General features: G+C 41.1%; 1 protein-coding gene across 1 annotated transcript in view; it reads right to left on the bottom strand.

Moving 5' to 3' along the window:
- The window catches only part of LOC149451620 (dynein axonemal heavy chain 11-like), a 590,344-nt gene that overhangs the window by 314,346 nt on the left and 248,123 nt on the right, over positions 1-27,875 (bottom strand). The window contains exons 36-40 of the mRNA XM_089690376.1: positions 21,911-22,076; positions 19,086-19,188; positions 17,324-17,563; positions 9,627-9,788; positions 7,219-7,412 (exon numbers count right to left, since the gene is read on the bottom strand). Coding sequence (XP_089546502.1) covers positions 7,219-7,412; positions 9,627-9,788; positions 17,324-17,563; positions 19,086-19,188; positions 21,911-22,076 — 865 coding nt within the window. The remainder of the gene's footprint in view (positions 1-7,218; positions 7,413-9,626; positions 9,789-17,323; positions 17,564-19,085; positions 19,189-21,910; positions 22,077-27,875) is intronic.

Below are 27,875 nucleotides of genomic sequence, written 5' to 3'. Positions count from 1 at the left end.
CAGGAACCTGTCAACCAATCAGAATTCAACGTTCTTCAGTCCACACCGTCAGATCAATAGGTAATGATTCCCGATTGTTTGGTATAGCATATAGCATTCCTCTTTGCCTTACATAAAGACACACAAACCTACAGTTTCTCCTTGGCAATGAGCAAAATTGAAACATTTTTCATTAGACACAAAGGATGCCTTAAAAAAGCCTTTCCAAGCATGAAATAACAAGAAGGGTATAACACATTTTTCAGAAAAGGTAACTTAAATGGAAGAAAAATCCTTTATATTTCAGGGAATAATGTGCCTATAGCTTCTGGTAATTGCTAGGAATCATTTCACCTAAGGACTGTACAGCTTATTGAATAAAGCAGTGCAAAGAATAATGGTGATGTGCAAAGTACAGTAACCCACAGCAACCAATTAGTTATAAGTGTATTGGTAAGTTGGATCACTAAAATTTCATTTTGACTGGTTACTGGGGGATTATTGCCCTTTCACTATCAATCTTTGAATTATTTAGTAAGTTCAGAAGAGTTTTCAATTTAAAAGCCTAAGTTCTGCTATGTTGTCATTAGATAATAAAGTTAACAGCAAAAAAAGTGCAATACTTATGTCACAATTTTCCATTTTGAATGCATTTCTGCCTGTGACATGACTAACTAAAATCATATAACCAGTGATCCTTAAAGTGTATGTATAGCCAGAAATTTATTTCAGTATTAGATACAGTAGGGAACTACCTGTATAAAAAAAAGCTACAGTATATAAAAAATAATTTTAGCTGCACATTGACTTTAAAGCATATTTATACCCAAATTGTTTTGTTTCAGATAGAATAGGGAAGAGTAATCCACCTAGCAGGTTGTCTGTGAAGATTCTCATTTATCCAGGCCTTGATATATCTAGTAGTAAGTAGTTAGTCACCTCAAAGTTGAACTTTAGGAAAAAAAAGTAAAAAGGGCCAACAGGGGATTTTAATGCAGAAGAGACGTGCTTTATTTCTTCTGCATTAAAGATACTTACCTGCCTGTCTGTGCACACGCAGTTCACTTTGCAAATTCAGCAATGGTGGATCTGACTGAACTTCCGCACATGTGCAAGAGTGATGTCATTTCTGCCCAGGCAATAACAGCAGCTGACAATCAAGACCCAGACGCTGCCTGCCTGAAGATGTCAGTGAGACACCGCATTGATGGAGCCAAGGTAGGAATAGTTCTGCTTTAAACCGACTTAATCTGTAAAGTTGAAGACTCTTTTAGCTTGTCTAAGCCTCTTCTTTGTGGCTAGGACAAGCTATAAAATGTCTTCAACCTTATAGAACAAGTACATTTGAATATGACTATCTACTACTACATACCCCATTTGGTTATATTTGTGCAGTCTGAGTCCTGTCAGGAAGATGTGATATAAAATGAGAGAAAATCACCAAAAAGTAAACAAAATTTCCAACTTAGATAGTTGGCACAATAACAGGTGTCCCCATTTTAAGATTCCCCCCTCACCTACTGTTCTCATGACAGCTCTAAAACTTAGGTTTGCCCCCCCCCCCCCCCACTTTCTGTCTAGGTGACAATGTTAACCAGGACAAAAAGAGGGGTGAATCTCTCCAACAGAAACACAGTAATAAAAAATTGACAGTGGTCTACCCCTTCCCAATTCTATCCAAATGAAAACAAAAAAGGTTTGCCTTTACATACACTTTAAAAGGAACCAGTCATGAAAATAATCTCTGTGCTGTCATTTGTTAGATTTAGGTACTTACAATGCTTCCATTTAAAAAATTAATTTGTTTTAATAGAACATGAGTTATGAAGTAGTGAAGCCTAAAGATCACTATAACAGCCAGGCAAACAGTATTTTTAAAGTGCAGTCTAAAATCATAGCTTAGGTTTTGTATCCCCAAAAGTTTGATTCACAAAGCTGTAGCAAACTAAAACTCTAACAAAAAAGATATATGTGCAACTAAAAATAGTTTCCGGATAGGTATTCCTTAAGTAGCACTATGCTCATAAGGGCAGCTGAATTTGAATTGGGTATCTCTATACTCTGCACAGCCAGGCAGCACGCATCTTCCACACTGGAGTCAGTAAACAGTCCTTGAGCTTGGTTTTGTGATTTTTATTAAGGGGTTAAACTTGGATGGGTTCTAGGGGTATATGGTATGCCCGAAGAACTGCAGAACTTAAAGATAACTCCTTAGCATGTACAAAAATGGGGATTATAAATAGTCTCTCTTTAAGGAGCACTAAAGCCCCTTCGGTGTACCTCCTCAGACCCTGGCTGATTCCTCCTTATCACCCAGCTGCACTGAGGGTATTCCCTGGACAAGGGGGCCCAAGAGCTGTCAATCGAACAGGGGGTGTAGGAGTACTCACACTCTCTTTTCCTGTCAGCTTGGTGGATTTGTGCTGCCTTTGGGCCTTTAGATGGGCTGGCTTCTTCCATGTTGCTCAGGATATCCTCCCAAAGAGACGGTAGTACAGTGGAGATCCTCTCGTTCAGCAACCACCCTGTACGTAGGCTCCCCTTCCCAGGGCCCCCTCCCAGGCTGCTCACTCCAGCCTTCCTCTCAGTCCATCTTCCACCTGACTTCCCTCTGCTCCCTAGGCTCTGTGATATTTGAGGTTTACCTCGGTTTACCTCGGTTTACCTCGAACACCATGCCCAGCCTCTTTCTAGGGATTGGCCAAGATCCCTCAAACATGCAGATCTAGGCCTCTTCTCCTCTCCCCTGTTTCAGAAAGTTCTCAGGTTTCTGGAGGGGTAGGAGGGCTCCAGAAGCCCTGACCTGTTACAGCCTCCCTACCTCACTCTCAGGCTGACTCATCCCAGGCAGCTACTCAGCCTCTATCAAACAAAAACAAACCTACCTAACTAACCTGGAGGGCGTTACATCTATGCCGAATCATAAAACAGCTATTTATAACCAGGGCCCTCATAATCAATTGTTAGTTCAGCTACAAAGCGGCACAATTGTACTGCACATATTGCACAGTACAATTTAGTGTTCTCATCTTGCCAGCTCAAAATTTTACAAACTTTAAAATGGAACTCCAGGAAAACAGGTAAACACAGTTGAAACAGGAATCAAATACATATAGTGTATGTGAAATGTTTCCTCTGCCAAAGGATTTGTGATTCAGTCCAGACAAACTTGTGATTCCCCCACCTTAGTACACAGCCTGACACTAATATTTGTTTCAGTATTGTAGGTTCCTGTGTCACTTGTCCTTTTACTTGAAAATAAATTAGCAGTGTGTTGATGCTGATCCACTTTAGACTAATCCAAAGAGATTCAGAACAGAAACAAAAATGTCCTAAATTCAACCTTTTATTGGGGAATGTTATATTTGCAGTACTGGAAGGAGGAACAAATAGGAAGAAATAAAGGCAAAACCAGGGCAGGTTTTGGTAAAGTGTTTGGAGTGTGGAGGAAAATTCATATTGGTGAGAGTGACCTCGGGGTGATTTGTTTTGCACATTTGAAGCACAATGCAACGTGAGCACAATTACATAGTGTGATTTAGATATTTGATTCTTACATTTTACACTATTAAGATTTCATTTTTTGAGTAAGTACATGTGAGGAGGATTTTAGGATTGGGAGAAGATCTTGCAGAAGACAGCCTTTTATGTGATACAGGATATAAAAGTTTTGTGATTTGGTAAGGATATAACCAAAGGGGGAGTGAAAATGGCCCAAGTCACTTGGTGGTTTATGGCATGCTGTTATATACACATGTGAGCACAATAGTGATAATAATAAGTTTTATGTATTAGAAGATACTGCACTATATGAGTTATCTTTTTTTCTGGGGACATATGTTCTGAGAATTGAGAAGGATTAACAGTGAAGACAGAGAAACTTTTTGGAGAGAAAAGCTTTATTAGACCCAATTGTTTTTCATTGGTAAGAAAAATCTGGCAAGGGTTTGGGACATTGAAGGATACATACACCTATTGGATGATATGAGACTTGTTTCACACTTAAATTGCATTAAGACCTTTGTTAAGGGCAAAGTGCCATGAAGATAGTGCTGGGTGTCCAAGTGATATTTCCAGAGCTGATCCACTGCCCAATAACCAAAGAGGTGATATAGAAAGTTGCAAACTTAAACAGGTAACAACAGAGTCATTTGCCTGACTGTGGTGTGTGAATCACAGGACTGACTGAACAGACTTGCAAATTCTTATGGCAGTTTGTTGTATGTTTCAATTCCATAAAACGCTGCTTGCTTAGTGCTCCATTTAATTTTTTCACTTTCAACCAACCTATAAAAATCTAAATCACTTTCAAATGAACCCTATAAAAGAGTACATTGGGGTAGGTAAATCCTAATGCACAGTCTCCATATCAAAACTGAAGAGGGTACTAAAAGAAAAGAATTTTGAAAGTGATATAATTTATTGTACTGTATTTCTATTGTATTTTCAGACAACTACTGTACTGATTAACCACTTGCCCTCCAGAGGATTTACCCCCCCCCCCCCCTTCCTGACTAGGCCATTTTTTTGCATTACGGCGCTCTGTTATTTTAACTGACAATTGCACGGTCATGCAATGCTGCACCCAAATTAAATTTGTGTCCTTTTTTTCCCATGAATTGAGCTTTCTTTCAGTGGTATTTGATCGCCTATGCGGTTTTCATTTATTTGTGCTATAAAAAAAAAATTGACCAACAATTTCGAGAAAAAAAGAATATTTTTGACTTTTTGCTATTAAACATGTATAGTAAAAAAAAATTTAAAAATCAAATTTCGTCATAAATTTAGGCCAAAATGTATTCTGCTACATGCCTTTGCTAAAAATAAAATCCCAATACATGTAAAATAATTGGTTTACTTGAAAGTTATAGTGTTTACAAATGGCGGTATATATACTGGGATTTTTTTTAATTTTTCTTTCCTTTTACTAGTAATGGTGGCGATCAGCGACTTATAGCGGTGGACATTCTGACACTGGCGGGATCTGACTTGGTGTCACTGACATCCCCAGTGACACCAATACAGTGATCAGTGCTAAAAAAAGCACTGACACTGTATTAATGGCACTGGGCAGGAAGGGGTTAACATGAGGAGCAATCAAAGGGTTAACTGTGTGCTGTGTGCAGTTTTACTATGTGCTGTGTCCATGTGCTTCACTGTAAGCACACTGCTTTGCATGGCTGTGCTGTGCACAGCATTCCAAAGCAGTGTGCATGAGCTGACAGGGAGGAGCACTGATTTGTTTACAAACAGTTCTCCTCCCTGTCGGAGATGCTCTGCGATCACTGGGTGCTAGCGAGTAATCATCGGACTGGACCTGGTGATTGACAGCCACAGCCGCGAATGGTGGCACGGGTAAGGCACGTGCCCTCTGCCTAGAAATGCAAAATCACGTATATACACACACAGTATTTCTGCTATAGGGCAGTCGGGAAGCGGTTAAATGAAAATCGTAAGATCTGGTATCGTACAAGAAACATTTTTGCACTTGTCCCTTTGGATATTGTCGCATGAATTGTCATGATTGGCTCTTCAAAGCTGTGTACTAATGATCAGATTATTGGAGATCAGTCCTCCTCCCTGAAAATTTTCACACAATTTTCTTATCATGTGTATGAGCCATAAGAGTGTGCATGGAGGAATCCCCACTGCATGACACTCGGGGCTGACTCGGTGGAGGGGTGGGGGGGGGTGTAGATTTTCTCCTGTTCAGCCCTCGGTGCTGCTGAACAGTGATGACATCTGATAGGATGCTGTCACTTTTCACTTTGTCTAACTGGGTGGTTCTTGTAGGGTTACCCATTCTGACCAGTTCAGTAGGAATCAGATGAAATTTGTGCTGTCTATGAAGCCTTAACTTTGCGCATAAAGTGAATCTCCTGTACTATAAACATTAGATGATTGTCGCCTACTAGGCTGAGGAATAGAAAAGTACATAAAACTAGTTGATAGCTATAGTTTCCCCAGGTTAACGGGTTTTGACGATTTCCATTGGATACAGACATAGCATCTACATGTAAGTATACTCATTAATTTTTAGGTCTAAAGCAGTTATGATCCAAACTCTGTCCACTGAATACAGGTTTCCTAGTGGTCTGTTGCCTATCTGCAAATTGCTATTCGTTATCACAGGAATCTACCACAGTGCAGTAGGTGAATGATTGCAAATGAGGATTTTAGACCACCCTTCTCATTTGCAAGCAGGCAAATGTCCAGGAAATGTGTGCAGTGGTGAGCAGGTGGAAATGGCTGTGACTATCCCTGCATAGGAATAGATGAGAAATCACTGGTAAAATCAATGATTCCTTAATCTGTACATGGTAAATGTTTATACAAGTTTGGGAACAGGGGCTGCAACATACACTGTAACATAAATATGGCCTATAGTACTGAAATCTGAATTTCTCATTGAATGATGGGATAATACAGATGTACAGCAAATGTTGCAAATGTGACTCAATCCAGCGAATGTGCAGGCTGTTGAAAATGCAGCAAAGGATTGTCAACACAGTTGCTGGCTGTTCTAAAAACATACTCCTTTGTTTCTGGTGTCCTTATCCTCCAACAGTCATACATGTGTAATAATCATGTCATTCACGATGATGTATTGAAGCTATTGGGAACAATTGGCCAATTTAACACATTAGAAATGGCAGTCTATCTCCGGAAACCGAGACAAAAGTGATAACATGTCATATTAAGAAATTTAAACAGCTCTATCATTACAGACTATAGAAAAGTTTTAGTTCTTCTTTGCCTAAAATGGATGAATAGAGGAAAAATGTTTGATCTTGTAAGAGGAAAATGGAACAAGTTGTAACAGCTCCCCAATCAATAACAAGCACCTTCATCTCTTGCACATGTTATTTAAAAATACTTGTTAACCAATGCATGATGTTCAATCAATAACAAGCAACTTCAACTCTTGTACATGTTCAACTAGCTTCTTAACCAATACATGCCCTGACTGCTGCTACTAATGGTTGGATCAGTCCTCATAATGTCATACAGCCAGGGGCGGACTGACCATTTGGAAACTCGGGCACTGCCCGAGGGCCCGGGGTCAGTAGGGGGCCCCATGAGATGCCCCTGGTACCTTTTTCATAGGCTTTTTTGGGTTTGGGCAAGGACACAGGGGCCCCATGATCCCCTATTGCCCGGGGGCCCCATGAGTTGTCAGTCTGCCCCTGCATACAGCAATCTATTATCTTTACATTCAAGGTGGGCCGGTAAACTCACATGTGCTGAATGGCTTCTTCAAACAAAACCAGATTCATTGCTGCATGAATCTCATTGTAGTGTTCCAGAGCATCTGTAAGAATTCTTGTCAGCTTTTCCCAGTCTGATATAGGGAAATAACGCGGTTCTCCAACACCATGGGCAAAGTGACAGTAAACTAGTGGTTTATTGATGAATATATGTTCATCCACACCCTGCCGGAAGAAGATCATGACAGTTGTTTGGGTACTTAAATTGCATGTAAATCTAAAAATAAAGTTAATAATTCAAAATATAGCACCAAACACTCATTTTGTTCAGCTTTGTCAACCTTTTCTCTATTTTTCTTCATTAACTTCTTTCCGGTTGATCCTGAAGGTTTCTCAACTTGCAGTCCTATAGACCTATAGTGGCAAGGCTCCCACAGCTGGCGAAATGCCACCTTAGGATGTACAATTCATGTAGACTACCAGCTCATGTGCTGGTGCACAGTGCACTATCATGTACAGCTTTGAATTCAATAGGAGCACAAGACATCATGGGAGGTCTATGTCATCAGAGAAGACATACACCCATGTGTATGGCCCAGATGCACAAAGCAGAAGTGCTGGGAGGAGAGAGGTGGAAGGGAACAGTGCACAGACTTCTAAAACCTAACAGGACTGGGCAGTATTGGGGCATGTTAAAGAAAAAACAAACATCCTACATGCCTTATAAACAAAGTAATGTTTATAGAAGGGTTTAATTTGACTTCAAGGTGATGCGAAACCGAGTGCCATAATTTAATATGGTGAACTTCAGGTATTGGAGGACATCAAACCATCTTCAGATTTGCAATAAAATCTTGCAGATTTTTTTTTATATCAGTCATGTGATTGCTAAATTGTTCCAGACATTGGAGGGAGCTTTTGTTGCTGTGGATGTCCTTGGCAGGATGATATAGCTTGCAAAAAGACATACTAGGAAGAATGCTGTGTGTCAGCACCACAGCCTGTAGCCCCACAATGGGAACGTTCAAAAAGCAAAAGCCACAACAAAATTGTCTACTAAGTTTAAAGAGTGCATAATCAGCTAAATGTTTTGAGGGTTTATACACACAAACACTTCTTTGTACACCATTTTTCAATGAAAATTTGCAAATGCAGATGTGTTATCCTGAAGTACACATGTGCCACAATAAATAAAGGCTACAGAAGATCATTGTCAGTTTGTATTTTCATCATACTGTGCTGAACACATGTTTAGTCAAAACATTTTTAAAAATCAGCACAAGGGACTGTACTTACAATTGATGCAAAGTGTCCCATGTGCTGCTGGCTGCAGTTTTAGTTGACACTTTCTGTCTTCTGATCCTCCCCACATCCACAACTGTAGTCTTGAAATGGTGTGGGAGTTAATAGTAGCCGAGGGACCTGTCATATGCATTCGTCAAGCGTGCCGATTATACCCGCCCTTTCTGCCCACCTCCTCCATTCATAGGAGCTGTACCTTAGCTTCTATGAATTAAAAAAAACATATATGAATGGAGATATTCATCCACTCATCCTCCATTTATAGAGCATTTTTCATAAGTGGAAGCTATAATACAGCTTCTATGAATGGAGGAGCGAGGTGGAAATGTGGGCATAGCTGGAACTCTTGACGAGTACATATAAGTTCCTCAATTTGTATTATCTTTGCGACACTGGAAGATGAATCTGTAGGGATAGGTGGAGCATTTGGTAGCACTTATTCACACTGGTGGTGAAACACACAGTGGCTTTTGAGGGGTATTTTTTCTACACGTCTTGAACTCTTTACATAAAAAAATCACATATATCCAGAAAGCAGTTTACAGTGATATAATATATAAAGTGCTTAAAGATGTGTAATTTTTTCATATTTTCACTTTGTGAATGTAATGGACCCATGAACCAGTTTTCTCCTACAACTGCCAAGCTAGTCTGAGGACCACACTTCTTACACAGAACCAGTCACAGTACTCATTGCCACCTCTTCCCCCCATCAACAAAATGCCGACCCCCCCCCCCCCACCAACCGAATGGAAGGTGGTCCCCCCCATAGAACTTCCTGAACAGAATGAAGGGTGGTCCATGTAGCTGTACATATTGTGGATGCTCATGCAGCTCATTTTTCTTAATCAGATGGTTGTTTTGGAAGGTTGACTAAGCAGGGGTTCAGAAATCATAAGCTTGGCTTTTTATGTGCCCACCATACTGTTAAGTGTTTTTTTTCCTGTAATTTAGATAATGTAACATGATGATGATAATAAAAATGATAATCTCTTATTTTCTGAATATCCTAAGAATTTTTATAAAATATATTTATTTTTATAAAATATATTGTATACATTTTTAAAATATGATTCCAACAATGTGCATTCATGGAGTCTCTATTGACAGTAAAACACTCCTATAAAAAGGTCTTACCTCAAAGAATCTCTTTGTTGTGTCAATGAGTACTTTTTTAAAATGCTCTATGTCTTTCTCTTCCATGAGCTTGTCTGAATAAACTCTGCATGACTCATGAAGCCACAAGTGGACCAAATCACTGGAGAAACGAATACACTCAGGAGAAGCAAAGAGCATTCCCTGCGAAATGGCACAGCACAGTCATATTAAACAGGGTATCGGAATTACTTCAAATAAATATTATTTGTTAAAGCCCAAACCTTTTTCATTTGATTTTAGATAGAGTGGGAAGGTTTTGAGTGTCTGTTGGGTTATCATTTCTGTGTGTGTGTCCTTTTGGGCTGATTTTTTCCTCACTTTCTGTCCTAAAGTGTTGGGAAATCTCTCATATGGGGACACAAACAAAAACACATTTTTATGAGAGGGAGGAAGAAATAATTTTTGACAATGCTTTATTGCTATTGGTGCTTTTCTTTCTTAATTATGCATGCACCACCCATTTCTTGTATAAGTGCTACAGGGATAGGAAATGAAGGAAATCTCTCTAATGGGGTCATAGACAAAAATAATACTTTGATTCAGAATTCTTACCTCCTACACATTGGTGCCAGCACCTCCCAGGTCTTTAAGGGGTTTGTGACATCGGGAGGCAGGGCAGGACTTATTATTGATTGGCTGTTACAGCAGTCACATGATCGGAAAGGTCCTGATTACAAGTACATTACATTTCCGCAAATGTTACGGGAGCATGCAAGACGCTCGTTCTCAGCACGTTTGTTTACTTTTGGTATGCAAATATGCAGCTGCTCGGCGTCAAGGCCCAGCCACCAAGAGGCCGCATGTTTGAATACTGGCAGCATGAACAGGTTAAAAAAAAAAAAGGCAGAGGATCAAGTTCTAAATATGTCTCTGAGAACAATCTTAAAAAATTATATTATGTTTTATGTATTAGGTTTTATTTTATATATTATGATTATGATCCTTGACCCACTGGGGCAGACTGGCATTACGACGCCAGCAAGTAATAAAGCTTGGATTTTGGGGATATAAATTGCTCAGATCAGAGTTCCTTCATGCTACAGGAAGCCAATGGATCCCTTGTTTTAGAGAGGGGAATTTGCTGTTTTAGTTTATATGAATCTAAATACCATAAACATTACTGGAAGTGCGTGACTCTGAACTGTACCAACCAGGGATATATATATTATGGTCTCTCAGCTGCTATACCTTGCTAGAAAAATTATAGCCAGATATTGGAGGGTACCTACCTCTCCAACATGTAAACAACAGATAGAATATGTTAATTCCTTTCTACTGAGGGAACAACTCACGGACCACCACAGAAATACATTCTGTAAGTTTGAGTTCAATGTGATTGTTTTTGGATTTACCCTAAGCCGTGTCTCCTGAATTGTTTTCTTTCTGGTGCAGGCTGTATGACATATTGCAATCCCTTACTTGACGGAATCTTAATATTCAAGGATAAACCCACCTGATATTTGTAGGTTTAGATACCACTGGTAATGACAGGTTGAAACTTGATTTTTTTGTGTGGAAATGTTTTGTACGATTTTATCTGCGCTTAATGTTTACAATGGTGAATGTTATGGGACTTTGCAATCTCTGTTTTTACAGATTGTACTTTGGATACATGATAATATCCCTTATGTTCTTTTTAATAATAAAAAGAGTTTGGATTAAAAAAAATACCCTAAAAAAAATTAGAGATGAACTCCAGGCAAACAGCCAAATACATAGATGAAATACATATACTGTATATCAGCTGTTTTACCTGCCAAAAGATAAGTATTTATATCCATTTCTAAAATTTACAAAACTCAGCCATACAGCACAGCTCTGTCTAGAATAGCAGGAGACCTGATCTTTATCTGCTGCTGCCAGTAAGCAACACCTATTGGTCTTGTCCCTCTCTAAGCCTTTGACTAGACAAAAAAAAGAAGCATCATCTCTCTGTCACTCTACTTTCTCCTAGTAGCATGCCCCTTACACTGCGGCAAAATTGATTGGCTCTTTATACCGCATCTCATACTCCCACTCTGAGCTTTACTGTGCAGGTATTGCAAGAGGCTGATAACAAGCCAAATTCTAATTCTGCTGGGAGGTCTTGCTGAGGGAACCTGGTCTAGCAGGGTGGAGGTTTTCCCCACAGTGCCTGTAGCTGCGGCAGATGGTCAGGTTGTCTTGCTGTCTAATACCCTCCTAGCATTGGTAACGGGGTGCAGGGAGCTAATGGTGCATAGGGATGCCAGGGTATCCTCCTCACAGTTGGTTTCACCTATATCGGCATGGACTTCGGCGGGGGATAACAATACGGCCGTCACTGGAACAGCACAGTCATCCTGGCCCTATTATGCCTGCTTCTCCGGCGGTTGCCGAGTCCAAAATGTGGGATACAGCCTCTAATGGGATGCATTTATCGGACTCTGCGAGATGTGAAGTGTATGTTTGCTATGAGGGCCCCCATCAGTGCACACCTTAAGGTGGAGGTGAAGGAGAAGATATGGAAAGGGGAACACATTGAAATTTTTTCACTCTTGCCCCTGGAAAAATTTAATATAGACAAGATCAAGCAAGAAGGAGGAGGAAGAAAAGAGGTGTTATCGCCTTATTTCCCGAACTTTCCCCAATTGGCTCCAGGCATTTAATATTTTGGCCAGTGTTATTGGGGAGAAGGCACCGGAAAACTGTTCAGCGCTTTTTTGCTATCTGGATAGCATTAGTGAGGCTCAGAGGGTGTATGGGGGCTTTGCATGGTTGCGCTATGATGAGCAGTTTCACCAGCGGAAGGACGTCAGGCCTTGCTTATGTGGGATCATAAAGACATTGGCTTGTGGATTACACTTATGACCCAGGATAGGGCTGCTCCTTCTTCCTTTCTTGAAGGGACTGGGAGTGCTGCTGCTTCGACACCATTGGCCGTGAAACGCTGCTGGCAGTATAATGAAGGGTCCTGCCGATTCGGAGGATCTTGCCGTTTTTGCCATCAATGCTACAGCTGTGGAGGTTCTCTTCCTTTGTCAAGATGTTTCAAGCAAGGTAAGAGAAAATTGACTGACGCTGGAAAAAGGGATGACGCCGGTGAGGGTGAAAAAGCTGTTCTTATGTAGATATCCAAATCGGCCCACTGCACAGCTTCTCTTGCAGGATTTCACTAATGGTTTTCCAATGTCTTCCAATTTTTCCACTATCCCCCCTGTGGCAGACAATTTAAAATCTCTGTACAGTATGTACATTCGGACGTGGTTTCGGCAACATTGCGCAATGAGGTGTCCTTGGGCAGAATGGCGGGCCCATTTTCTTTTCCTCCGGTTGAAAATTTGGTGGTTTCTCCACTAGGGGTGGTTCCTAAGAAGGAACCCAACAGATTTCAACTAATTCATCACTTGTCCTTCCTAAGGGGGTTCGATGATCAACACGATTGACTCCTCCTTGTGCACAGTGTCCTATGCGTCCTTTGACGTGGCGGTAGGGTGGGTGTGCAGATTCGGTAAGGGTGCACTTATGGCAAAGACCGACAGCGAGGCGGAATTCAGATTGTTGCCGGTCCACCTAGACAGTTGCCTGTTAGGGTGCATGTGGAAGGGTCATTATGTAATTGACTGTTGCCTGCCTATGGGTTGCGCTATTTCTTGTTCCTATATTGAAATCTTCAGTTCCTTCTTAGACTGGGTGATGCAGGACTTGTCGGGGCTGAAGTTGATCATCCATTACTTGGATGGATTTTCGGTGCTCGGCCCCCCTGGGAGATAAGACCTGGTGGAAATGACTGGCAACATTGCAACATGTGTTTCGTGCCTTTGGGGTGCCATTGGCATCAGAAAAGACCCCTACGACGGACGATTTGCGGGTTTGGGAGATGTTTTTGGCTACCTACAATAGGCAGTCCTTGTGGATGGGGTCGGCGGTGTTGAGCGGCAATCTGAACCTGTATACCAATGCAACAGGTTCCGTGGGGATTGCGGCCTATGTCTGTGGATGGTAGTACATGGGGAGAATGGGGCCCTGAATCATGGAGCAGCTCAGATTTTATTTACAACATGGCGCTGTTACAATTGTTTCCGATCGTCCTGGCTGTGGAGATGTGGGGCTTGGAATTTCCAAACAAATGGGTACAGTTTCACTGTGACAACCTTGGTGTAGTGCATGCCATTTACTCACTCTCTGCGTCTTCCCCTCCTGTTGTATGTCTGCTTTGGCATTTAGTTCTGCGATGCCTGAGTTTCAATGTTTTTGTGCATGCTGTCCATGTTCCTGGGGTTGAGAACAATGTGGCTGATGCACGTTCTTGCTTGCAATGGGATAGATACCGTCAGTTGGCGCCAGAGGTGGAGCAGCTTGGTATTCAGTGCCCATCATTTGTGGGGTGTCATCTGCCCGCCATAACCGTTCTGATCCATCGCTTGGTTGCGGAATCCACCTGGACAACTTACAAACAAGTTGGGTGGGAGTGGCATGAGCTGGTAAGTTTGGTAGGTGGTTGCTTTGGGGACGAGGACAGGCTACATGTCTTCCTATACTTTATGAGAAAGAACTGTGAGGAGGGTGTCTCTGTTTCTTTGCTGAGCAGGAAAATGGCTAGCCTAGCCTTTCTGTTCTGGTTGTCTGGTGTCGAGGATGTTACAAAGTCTTTTCTGGCGTGGGTGGCATTGTGTGGTTACCGTAAGGGCCGCCTGGTTGCTTATTCCCAGCGTCACATTTCTTTCACAATGCTCGGGGTCCTGTTGGACCACTTGCCGTGGTGTGTTCAACTTCCTTTGAAGATGAGCTGTTTCGGACAGCATTTGTGCTGGCCTTTTTTGGGCGCTTTGGGTGAGGTAATTGGTGAGTCTTTCTTCGCTTAAGGAAGGGGGATGAACTTATTCCGATGTGGTGGCTCGGGAAGACAGGGTGATTTACTCATTCGCAAGTCCAAAACTGATCAGTTGGATCGTAGGGCCCATTTAGAGTTGGGTCAGGTTCCGGGTTTTCCTCTGTGTTCGGTATCTGTGGTGCTTGAAAGGTTAAAACTCTGGCCTGCAAGGCCCGGACCTTTCTTAAAACACACTGATTGCTCGGCTTTGTCACAGTTTCAGGTTATTGCAGTTTTCCATGAGTGCTTGGTGGCACCATCAGATTACACTTCTCATTCTTTCCAGATAGGAGCAGCCACAGAGGCTGCCCGGTGGCGTTTGAATGACCAGATTCTGAGGCGGATTGGTTGTTGGGAATCCCAGCGCTTTCGTTTATATGTTCACCCACAGTTATTATAGCTGTTTGTCGTTACATGTTGTGTTTTCCTGGTGACACTCTGTTTTTCAGTGACCCGTTCATTTTTGTTGTTTGGGAGCGTGTTGTTATTCAGTGTGTAACATTTGTGTGTTGGGTTTTTGTGTACGTCATCTTGGTCCACAGGTCATTGTGATACTTGTTGTTTTATGTTTTTCAGATGCTGCTTGCTTCATGTGGATAGTTGGGCTCTCCTATGTGTTTTGGGATGCTAAACAGACCGCAGTCAGACCTGAGGGCAGTCAGTTGGGATTTCCAAGCGGTGAAGTCAGGGTGAGGTGGATCGGAGTCTCGAAGGTTTATACAGTAGATGCAACAGTAAAACGGGTCTTCATTAACCTTAGACAAAGGTGATAGTCAGTGAGGTATTTTATGGTTGTAGAGTTTTGTTTAAGTAAAATGGTATTAATGGTAGGGCGGCACAGTGGCTTAGTGGTTAGCACATCTGCCTTGCAGTAAATGGGTCATGGGTTCGATTCCTGACCATGGCGCCTCCTGCATGGAGTTTGCATGTTCTCCCTGTGCGTGTGTGGGTTTCAGCTGGGTGCTCCGGTTTCCTCCCACACTCCAAAGACATGCTGGTAAATTGTCCCTAGTATGTGTATGTATGAATGTGAGTTAGGGACCTTAGATTGTACACCCCTTGAGGGTTAGGGACTGATGTGAATGATCTATATATATGTAAAGCGCTGCGTAAATTGACAGCGCTATATAAGTACCTGAAATAAATAATAAGTAAAATGGTATATAATATATATGGTATGGTATGGTAAAAAAAACTAAAATTGTTCCTGTGTCCAAATATATATGGACCTAACTATATATATATATATATATATATATATTGCTCAAAAAATTAAAGGAACACTTTGAAAGCACATCAGATCTCAATGGGGAGAAATATCATGCTGGATATCTATACTGATATGGACTGGGTAATGTGTTAGGAATGTAAGGATGCCTCATCGTTTGATGGAAATGAAAATTATCAACCTACAGAGGACTGAATTCAAAGACACCCCAAAAATCAAAGTGAAAAAATGATGCAGCAGGCTAGTCCATTTTGCTGAAATTTCATTGCAGCAACTCAAAATGGTACTCAGTTTGTATGTTCCCACATGCTTGTATGCATGCCTGACAACATCGGGGCATGCTCCTAATGAGACAACGGATGGTGTCCTGGGGAATTTCCTCCCAGATCTGGACCAGGGCATCACTGAGCTCCTGGACAGTCTGAGGTGCAACTTGGTGGCGTCGGATGGACTGAAACATGATATTCCAGTGTTCTATAGGATTTAGGTCAGGCGAGGAAGGGGGCCATTCAATGCCATCAATTCCTTCATCTTCCAGGAACTGCCTACATACTCTCACTACTTGAGGCTGGGCATTGTCGTGCACCAGGAGGAACTCAGGACCCACTGCAACAGCGTACGGTCTGACAGTGGGTCCAAGGATTTCATCCTGATGCCTAATGGCAGTCAGTGTGCCATTATCTAGCCTGTAGAGGTCTGTACGTCCCTCCATGGATATGCCTCCCCAGACCATCACTGACCCACCACCAAAACGGTCATGCTGAATGATGTTACAAGCAGCATAACGTTCTCCACAGCTGCTCCAAACCCTTTCACGTCTGTCACATGTAAACCTGCTCTCATCTGTTAAAATCACAGGGCACCAGTGGCGGACCTGCTAAGTCTGGTGTTCAATGGCAAAAACCAATCGAGCTCTATGGTGCCGGGTAGTGAGCACAGGGCCCACTAGAGGATGTCAGGCCCTCAGGCCATCCTCCATGAAGTCTGTTTCGGATTATTTGGTCAGAGACATTCACACCAATGGCCTGCTGGAGGTCATTTTGTAGGGCTTTGGCAGTGCTCATCCTTTTCCTCTTTGCACAAAGGAGCAGATACCAGTCCTGTTAATGGGTAAAGGACCTTCTATGGCCCTGTCCAGCTCTCCTAGAGTAACTGCCTGTCTCCTGCAGGCTGAGACTGTGCTGGGAGACACAGCAAATCTTCTGGCAATGGCACGCATTAATGTGCCATCCTGGAGGAGTTGGACTACATGTGCAACCTCTGTAGGGTTTAGGTATCACCTCATGCTACCAGTAGTAATACTGACCCTAGCAAAATGCAAAATTAGTGAAAAACAGTCAGAAAAGATGAGTAGGGAAAAAAATGTCAGTGGCCTCCACCGGCAAAACCAGTCCTGTTTTGGAGGTTGTCTCATTGTTGCCCATCTAGTGCACCTGTAGTTAATTTAATTAACACCAAAGCAGCTGAAAATGATTAACAACCCCCTTTGCTACTTAACTATATATATTTATATATATATATATATATATATATATATATATATATATATATAAACAATCCAGAAGTTTATGTCTTTGATCTTTTAAATAAATAAAAAACAAAAACTGAGCCATTTACCTGAAAAATGTGGGTCAGATCTCTCAGGTTAAAAATATAATGGAATCTTATAGCAGTTGGCAGGAAGTTCTGGGTCATTTTGTGATGCAGACAAATAGCAGTTTGTATCAGCGTCGTCAAGGACTTCACCACACTATAACTGAAGCCGCCATGCTGGAAATGGGCACTTATGATCCTGCTGTAAATGGTGTTTAATGCTTCAGATCCAGGAAAGTGCACAGCAAACACAGAGAAGTGTCTCTGAAAAGTCAAGCACAAGTTGGATGCATTAACAAGATTTTAAATAAAAAAAATAAAAGGGAAATATCGTCAAAAAGGCACTGTACAGGACACCAGTCATCAATGGACAATTGTAATAATCTCAGTCTCCTCTCTTTGTTATCACTGTGCAGCCCTATCTTTAGTGGTTTGTTGTTTATGGTATATTTTCTTCTTCTCTTAGAAAAGGGTTCTCATCAGTGTTGGACTCAGATGCCGTCCATTTTCTGTCTCAGTAGAGCGCTGATAGCAGACACACATACAACTTCCAAATTACAAAAGCTCACTCAAGATTATATGAAGGCTTTGGAAGCTAATGGGTTTATCCTCAGCAACCCAGAAATAGCTTGTCTTCAACACTCATAAAAAGTCCTTTTATAATGCAGTGCAGATATCACTATATGCTCTCTGGTATACACTGCAGTATTATTCCATACTGCTGCCTAAGTGTTGTGGCCTCGATAAATACAACCCCACAGAGGGGAGCATGCACTGGGGTTAATGAACTAAAACTATAGAGTGCAAAATCAGCTGCTAACTTCAGCTTGTTCAATTAATGTTTTACAAAGCTGATTGATTTCTATGCAGAGCTGCACCAGATTTTGAACTCTACAGTTTTAAATCAACTCCAATCTGTCATGGAGCTCTCTCTGCCAAATTCAGCAAGAACTCTGTGACTGGAGAGGCTAGTCACAAGACTATCCTCCAAGCTTTTTTTTCTCCCAATCCTGAAATAAGTGTAGTACAATGTACATTTGTAAAGCACTCTGCTTCAGGGTCCCAGGCAAGGGAAGCCCTAGGTGCATTAGTAAAGCACATCTCTCTGCTTTATTAACGTCCCTTTTTTTTAAAAGCAGCAGTAGTATGGCCACAATAAAGCCATAGGGAAGAACACACCTTGATTAAATGACACACAGCTATCTTTGAGAAGACTGCATTGTTAAAGCAAATGGTTCTCTTAAAGTGCATGTCCGTAGCATGCTAAAGAGAATGGGCATCTATATAGAGCTGTGTGATGGACTAAGGTTGTTCAGTCATGATCCACCACTAAGGAGATGTCTTGTCCTCTCAATCCTACTCTAGTTTGTATATAACAAGTGACCCCAGCTGGGCACTTTCCCTTATGGTCTCACTTTCCAACCTTCCCATGTCATGCACAGTAAAATCTGAAAAATGTAGCAAGCTAACAAATTACTTTCAATACAGTGCTGGATTTACATGGCTGATCTAGCACCACTAATAATAGTAGATGTAGTTTAGCAACTCTTAAGAGTCAAAGGTTCTGGATTCCTGACACAAATTAATCTTCCTAGAAAGTGCCTGCTGTAATGTGTAGAGAAAACTACTGGTGCTATAAAAATGCAATTTATTATAGAAACATGAACTGACCTTTTTTCCCCAGTCTCTATGGTTACTATAGATCACATATGTGACAGGTCAAGTCATGCATCTAATGTAACACCTTGTACAGAAAAGACAAGTGACACACTGAATGATAGATTACCTGCAGACGAGGATTAATGGAAAAACTTCCAGCAGTAGGATTCATGCACGTTATGTATTGGCAGTTGTGTATTTCTTTAGCTACCAATTTCTGTCTGTCATACCTACAGTAAATCACATAAACACAAATACTGACTCATGTGGTGTCAGCTTCAATGATCCTATCTTATTTACTGCTCTATTATTATTATTTGCAAACAGGCAGCTCATGAGATCCAGTCATATACTGTGGAATTTTTGTATGACCTAGAACTTGTATACACGTATACATAACTTTTTTTCTACTCTGGTTAATCTGCAGTCTGCTGAAAGTATGCCAACAAACAGGAGTCAGGGGCTGAAGCTAAAACAATGAGTGCAGAAAACTGGAGTGGGGCAGCCTGCACAGTCAGCCTTGTTCTTGCCCCTTTCACTGATGGTTCTGCCACCTCATTGAATACATTTACCTGCTCAGGAATGTGAATGACCCTGATTATACCAGAGGATCATTTAGCAGGCTGTGGCTAAAGCTATCTATACATTAGTAAAATTTTGTTCAAAAAATGTTTTAAGAATTTTCATTCGATTTTCTAATTAATAGTGGGGTCAAATCCACATTTGTTTTTGACTGCAGAAAATTCAAAGGTGCAGGATGAACGTTTTTTTGCAAGTGAGCAAATTTTTAACAGTGAATGTGGTTTTTATTCAAATTCAGTTGTACTTCTGAGCAACATTTGTCAAGCCATCGAATTTATTGTGAATTGTACGAATTTTCTTATGTATGTTCATACAAACATTCTTTCGAAAATCTACTAGTGTATGCCCAAGTGGGTACCTACAACACATCTGGCCAATAAAATATTGAAAAATGTTAGCTATAATCACATCCACAAATTAAGGTTTTTACCTATTTTAGAAAAAGTTTGATGACATTGGGGTGCTAGTCAGAGAAAAGAGGGGCATCGCTGACTCAAACAGACTTTTATGTTGTCAGGGAGTTGCAGGAACAATATACAGTGGGTAAAATAAGTATTGAACACGTCACTATTTTTCTCGGTAAATATATTTCTGAAGGTGCTATTGACATGAAATTTTCACCACATGTTGGTAACAACCCATGCAATCCATACTCACAAAGAAACCAAATCAAATAAGTTCAGAAATTACATTACAATATGTGTAATAAAATGGAATGACACAGGGAGAAACTATTGAACACGCTAACTGAAATGTATTTGATACTTCACACAAAATCTTTGTTGGTAATGACAGCTTCAAGATGCCTCCTGCATGGAGAAACTAGTTGCATGCATATCTCAGGTGTGATTTTGGCCCATTCTTCCACACAGTCTTCAAATATTGAAGGTCCCATGGGCCTCTTCCATGAACTCTGATTTTTAGTTCTTTCCATAGATTTGCTATTGGATTCAAGTCAGGTGAATGACTGGGCCATTCTAGCAGCTCTATTTTTTCGTTCTTTGAAACCAGTTGAGAGTTTCTTTGGCTTTGTGTTTGGAATCATTGTCTTGCTGAAATGTCCACCCTCCTTTCATCATCATCCTGGTAGATGGCAGCAGATTTTTATCAAGAATGTCTTGGTAACTTTTTCCATTCATCCTTCCTTCAATGAAATTAAGTTGGCCAGTACTGTATGCTGAAAAACAGCCCCACACCGTGATGTTCTCACCTCCAAACTCCACTGTTGGTATGGTGTTTTTGGGATGATACGCAGTGTCATTTGACCTCCAAACATGGTGTGCATTATGGCATCCAAAGAGTTCAATTTTGGTCTCATCTGACCAAGCTATATTCTCCCAGTATTTCACAGGCTTGTCTAAATGCTGTGCAGCAAACTTTAAACTAGCTTCAACATGGGGCAGGATTGCTTTCTATTTACTGATAGATTTCAGCTGGTGTCTTGGCTTTCCGTGCCTTTTTGCACCTCCCTTTCTTCATGTATTCAATACTTTTTCCCTGTGTCTTTCCATTTTATTACACATAACTTAATTACTGAACTTATTTGTTTTGGTTTCTTTGTATGTATGTATTGCATGGGTTGTTACCGACAAGTGGTGAAAATTTCATTTCAATAGCACCTTTAGAAATATATTTCCCGAGAAAAATGGTGACATGTTCAATACTTATTTTACTAGCTGTATATGGTCAAATCCTTTAAAGTAATTGTAAAGGTTGTATTTTTTTAAAATAACAAACATATTAAACTTACCTGCTTTGTGTAATGGTTTTGCACACAGCAGCCCTGATCCTCTTCTTTTTGGGTCCCACTAGAGTAGGCTCGCTACTGAGACTGGACATTGTCCATTCACACACACAGAGTGTGACTCGACCCCCCCCCCCCCCCTCCTCCTCACTGGCTCACTGGATATAATAGACAGCAGCCAGAGCCAATGTCTCCCACTGCGGTGTCAGCCAGAAAGGAGAGAGAGAGACCCAAGAGTGCCGATGCTCTCATGCACATCACTGGATTGAGATTATTATTATACAGGATTTATATAGCGCCAAACAGTTTGCGCAGTGCTTTACAATAAACCAAATGTCATTGGCATGACCTGTAGGATTGCAGACTCTTTATATGACAGATCCAGATCACAAAGCTAACACAGCAGAATAAAAATCTTTACACCCAAAAATTGATAGGTTGGAGTTTTGAAAATGGACCATATCACTGGAAATAAAGCTCCTTATCAATAAAGATTTTGTGATTTGAGTCCCATGAAAATCATTATAAGATCTATAACTGGTGATGTATGTAAGGAAACATGCCAGAAGAGAAGAAAATAAAAAAATTATACATCTACAACTGAAAGTACATCAGTTAACCTTTACCAATGGCTATAATCCAGATGTTGTCTGATTAAAGTGTGAGGCTGCACTGTACTGTAGGCATCCACTTCTGGCATATTGAGATCATCGACAAAATAAATTAGTTTTTTGGTTCCAGGTGGGGAATAGTTTCGTCCAGCTCTTTTTTCCAGAGGTTTCTCCAGAACACCTTTTTAAATGGGAAAAGAACAATGTCAACCAATGCTTGCAACATTCCCGTAGGTGAATCGCTTCAAAGTTTAACACAATACAAGGTCTATTTATCAATATGTTTACCTAAGAATTACCCATTTATTTCAGTAGGATCTTTGTGTGAAAAATGAGTGAATGTTTGGTGAATGTTGTGTGTATATACTGGGTGAAAACATTGATAGTCTCCACAATTACCTACAAAGTTAATGTAGATGTCCCAGTTGCATATCCTCTATGGGTACTATGTGTGCTAGGCCCAAAGGAAGGGTGTAAGCCACTGTGCCCTCACACATTGTAAAACATGGGGAAACAGTAGGGGGAATGCAGGCTGCTACAGGGGGAGAGGATCAGATGAAATATCCCTTCATCTCCTTGTGAAATGACAGCTGTCAAATGACAAGCGGACACTTTACGTAGCACACGCTCATTATATAGTAAAGGTACCCAGCATTTGAGGGTTAATTATGGTGTGCATGCCTTTGGCTCCAGCTCAGCTCAACACTGTGTGGCAAAAAAGATCATCACTGTTTGTTTGGTGGGCAGTGCTGCCCGGCAAATATGTCCTATTCAAGTAAATGGGCAACACAGCAACTTCCCTAAACCACATGCATGCCTAGCAAATGCCCTCTGAAAAGCAATTTACCACAGATCGCTTTTCAGAGGGCCATCACAAATGTTAATGAGCACTAAAGCTGGTCATACACTATGTGAATTTTGGACAATTTTAAGGAACCAAACAAAATTTGTTTTGGTTCCTGTATAATCCTGTATAAACAGTTGATCCCAAGGAATGCAAAAAAAACCCCAGAAAAGCATGATCCAATTTGCTCCTGGAGGGGAAAAATTCCTTCCTGAGAGGCAATCGGACATTCACTGGATCAACTTTACCTATAAATGTTAGTATCCAATTATATTTTGTGTATCTAGGAAAAAATACAGTCCTTTTTTAAAGGAATCTACTGAGCTGGCCAGAACCAATTTTTAAAGGAAGTCTATTCCATGTTTTCACAGTTCTTACTGTGAAGAAACCTTTCCTTATTTGGAGATTAAATCTCTTTTCCTCCAGACGTAAAGAGTGCCCCTTGTCCTTTGTGATGACCACAGGGTGAATAACTCTACACTGAGTTCACTATGAGCCACTGATGTATTTATACATGTTGATGTATTTATACATGTTGATCATATCCCCCTTACTTAATTTCCTCTTCTCAAGAGAGAATAAATTCAATTCCTTTAATCATTGAGCTCCTCCATGCCTCTTATCAATTTGGTTGCCGTTCTCTGCACTTTCTCCAGTTCCACAATATTCTTTTTGTGAAATGGTGCCCAAAACTGAACTGCATATTCCAGATGAGGTCTTTCTAATGATTTGTACAGGGGTAAAATTATATATCTCTCTCTCTGGAGTCTATACCTCTTTTAATACAAGAGAGGATTTAGAAATTACCGCTTGGCATTGCATGCCATTATTAAGCTTATGATCTACCAGAACCCCCAGATCCTTCTGCACCATTGATTCCCCCAGTTGTACCCCCCCAGTATGTATGATGCATGCATATTCTTAGCCCCCAAGTGCATAATCTTACATTTATCAACATTAAACCTCATTTGCCACATAGTTGCCCAATTGAACAATGCATTGAGGTCAGCTTGTAAGTTGAAGACATCCTGTAAGGACGTTTTTTCACTGCATATCTTGGTGTAATCTGCAAAGACTGAAATGGTATTTTTAATCCCAGACCCTATATCGATTATAAATATATTAAAAAGTAAGGGTCCCAACTGAACTGAACCTTGGGGTACACCACTAACAACCCTAGACCATTTAGAGTATGAATTACCACTACTCTCTGAATTTGGTCTTTTAGCCAGTTTCCATTCACAAACTATCCATTCACAAACTGATTTTTCCAAGCCTGTAGACTTTACCTTACACATTAGCTGTGTGGGGGGAACTGTGTCAAATGATTTTGCAAAATCCAAGTATACCACGTCCACCGCCACCCCTCTTTCCAAGGTTTTGCTCACCTCCTCATAAAAAGAAATGAGATTTGTTTGACAACTTCTGTCTTTCATGAATCCATGCCGTCTGTTACTTAATTTTTTTTTTCTTCAAGCAAGAACTCATCCATGTGGTCTTTTATTAAACTCTCCAGTATCTTCCCAATTATAGTAGAAGTAGAATATATAGAAGTTAAACTAACAGGTCTATAATTACTTGGTAAAGATTTTGATCCCTTTTTAAATATAGGCACCACATTGGCCTTACGCCAATCCAGTGGTACTATGCCAGTCATTAACCACTTGACCTCCAGAGGATTTACCCCCCCCCCCCCCCTTAATGACCAGGCCTCTTTTTGCTACCCGGCGCTGCACTAATTCAACTGATAATTGCGCGGTCATGCCCTTGCTGCACCCAAACGAAATGTACGACCTTTTTTTTACACAAATAGAGCTTTCTTTTGGTGGTATTTGATCACCTGTGCGCTTTTTATTTTTCATGCTATAAACAAAAAAAGGCCAAAAATTTTGAAGAAAAACAATATTTTTTACTTTCAGCTATAAAAAATATATAGTAAACTCAAAGTTAGTTATAAATTTAGGGCAAAATGTATTCTGCTACATGTCTTTGGTAAAAAAAATCCCAATAAGTGTAAATTGATTGCTTTGTGTGAAAGTTATAGCGTCTACAAACTAAGGTATAGATACTGCAATTTACACCATTTTTTTGCTATACAGCGCTGCGCTAGTTTAACGGACAATCGCGCGGTCATGCAAAACGGTACATAAATGAAATTGACATCCTTTTTTCCCACAAATTGAGCTTTCTTTTGGTGGTATTTGATCGCCTGTGCGGTTTTTATTTTTTGCGCTATAATAAAAAAGGCTGACAATTTTGCTGAAAAAAAACAATATTTGGGACTTTTTGCTATAAAACATGTCCAGTAAAAAAAATGTAAAAATCAAATTTAGTCATAAATTTCTGCCAAAATGCGTTCTGCGACATGTCTTTGCTAAAAAAAAACCCCAATACGTGTAAGTTAATTGGTTTACGTGAAAGTTATAGCGTTTACAAATGGCGGGAAAGATACTGGGATTTTTAGGTTTTTTTTATACTAATAATGGCGGCGATCAGCGACTTATGGCGGCGATCAGCGACTTATGGCAGGACTGCGGGACTGCGGCGGACATTCTGACATTGGGGGGTACTGACTTGGGGTCACTGATATCCCCAGTGACACCAATACAATGATCAGTGCAAAAAAAAAAACACTGACACTGTACTAATGGCACTGGGGAGGAAGGGGTTAAGTTTATTATTCAAGGAAAGGGTTAACTGTGTGAGGGGAGTGTTTTACTAGGGGGCTGGGGTGTGTACTGCAGGGAACACCGCTGATCGGGAGAGAGAACCTCTTCTGTCCCGATCAACGTGTCCTGGAGCTGTCAGGGAACTGAGAGAAAGCACAGCTACTGCAGCTGTGCTCTCTGTCAGCGATTGCCGCCGATCGCCGGGACAGAAATGACAGAGCTCAATTCTTTAGAAATTCTGGGCATATGCCATCTGGTCCAGGTGCTTTATTCACCTTTATTCTGTTTAAATATTTCCGGATCATATCAGTTGTGAGCCAATGTGGATCATCTAGGGCTGTGTCAATACCATGCCCATTATGGACAAGAGCTCCCCCATGCTCCTTTGTATACAAAGAGCTGAAGAATGTTTTCATAAATTTGCTTTATCTTTGTCCCCAGTCACTCACTCTAGATTACTATATAAAGGGCCTACATGCTCGGACCGGACCTTTTTTCTAGATTGTAAGCTCGAAAGAGCAGGGCCCTTGACCCCCTCGTGTTTTGTTTTGTTACTGTATTGTCTCATGTTCTGTCCCCCACTATAATGTACAGCTCTGAGCAAACCTTTTAGCACTATATAAATACTGTATAATAACAATAATATAATAATTAATATATTTTAAGAATTTTGGGGATTTTGTCCTGCTATCTTTTGCAATCTGTTGTTCGTATTCAATTTTTAAAGCCTTGATTTTCTTTTTCTGTTATATTCTTTGTAATGTTTAAATGATGATAGTGTTCCTTCATTTTTATATTTTATAAAAGCTCTTTTCTTATTATTTTTAGATTTTTTAACTTTGGCAAACATGACACTTGCTGTATAATACTGCACAGGTTAATGCATGTCCTCAAGTCTGTAGTGTAAGAACTGCATTTTCCTGTGAAGAAACTACATATTTCACAATGCCTGGGTCTCCCAGTCTAGCACTGGTCCAGGTGTGAGCATCACAGGAATCTGATCTAAAAACAGACAAACAGGTAGAACATTCACATAAACACAGATAGCTCACTGATGTTGCAGAAAGATGTTTTTTTATTACATTAGCACTCTCACATTTGCGATGCAACACAGAGTGGATAGCAAGGCAGCCATTGTGATCCAGAAAAAGAAGTTATCTTTTTCCTTTGGCACATAGAAACAAGCTAGGTGAAAACCTACATGACATAATGGAATTGATCAGCCATTACACTACAAATTGGAACAACAGCATATGAACCCATCATTACAAGGTAATGAAAACAAACAGTGCAGGGAATATAACTACACTAATACCTAGTTAAAGCATTTGAAAGTGTACAATGCCTTTTGGTGAATAGTTAAACCCAAACAGGCTCCCAGTCCGTTTGTCAGGAATCTAGGAGTGACCAGAAAGGTGTGGACTGACACAGGGAAACGCAGGTTTCAGGTATAGTATAATAATACAGTTTATTATTAGCCACACATATATATATATATATATATATATATATATATATAAACGCACAGTGAACAAACCAACCTTCCGCTAATCTTAGTAGGTGCAGGAACACAGGCGTAGTCAGGGCTGGAGAGGTGGAACGGTCAGGCCGGCCGTAGGGTTCTGTAATGACCGTTTGGTGGTACCTCTAGCGGTCCTCATGACAGGATTCCCCAGGGCGCGGAGTCTAAGTCCCAGTCTGCTTATTCACCAGGGCCCCTGATGGTGGGGATGGACTTGGAGCAGACAGGAACCAGGACGCGGCCCCTGAGTACACCTGCTAGTAGTAGAGGGATCCGCCAGAGGTATGTGCAGGTAGAAAGCCTGATGTGAAGAGGCAGAAGGTATGAGCAGGGACGGCTGGATCCGTGCAGGATGGATGGATGGCAGAGTAGTTAGCGTGGTCAGACGGGCCAGGTCAGCAATGTGCGGGCAGCAAGGTACCAAAGGAGCAGGCAGAGAATGGTCAAGGTCACAACCCGGGTTCAGTAACTCACGGGCAGCGCGATACAGGGGATCAGGCAGAAGGATGGTCAGGCAAGCCAGGGGTTCAACAGGAGACGGTCAGCAGAGGTCAGGATCAAGCCGGGTCAGCAACGAAGCAGGAACACAAGATACCAGGTACAGAGGCTCATGGGAAAACATACACCAAGGCCCAGACTGCAGGTCTGGCCATCCCTTAAATACACCTTCTGCAATCAGCCCCAGGTTTGGCTGATTGCAGAAGTGAGCTTCTGGCTGCTGAGAGCACCCGCTGGTCAGCCCTGGTACTGCAGCCCACACGGCAGGTGAGTCCCACCACCAGTGCTGAGTCCATTCCTGACACCGTTGGTGTATCCCAAGCAAGACAGTAGCTCTCTCCTTATAAATGAAACTCAAGCTGGTGAATGAGGGGAAATACTGCTGACTGGCTATGTTTTCAGCTAGAGAAATGATCACTCTTTGGTCGTTCCTGCTTTATGTAATTA

This window comes from Staurois parvus, unplaced genomic scaffold (assembly GCF_062004578.1).
Source record: "Staurois parvus isolate SC_StPar_1 unplaced genomic scaffold, SC_StPar_1.0 ptg000530l, whole genome shotgun sequence".
In the NCBI taxonomy this organism is placed as follows: domain Eukaryota; kingdom Metazoa; phylum Chordata; class Amphibia; order Anura; family Ranidae; genus Staurois; species Staurois parvus.
This window is presented reverse-complemented; position numbering and strand designations above follow the sequence as displayed.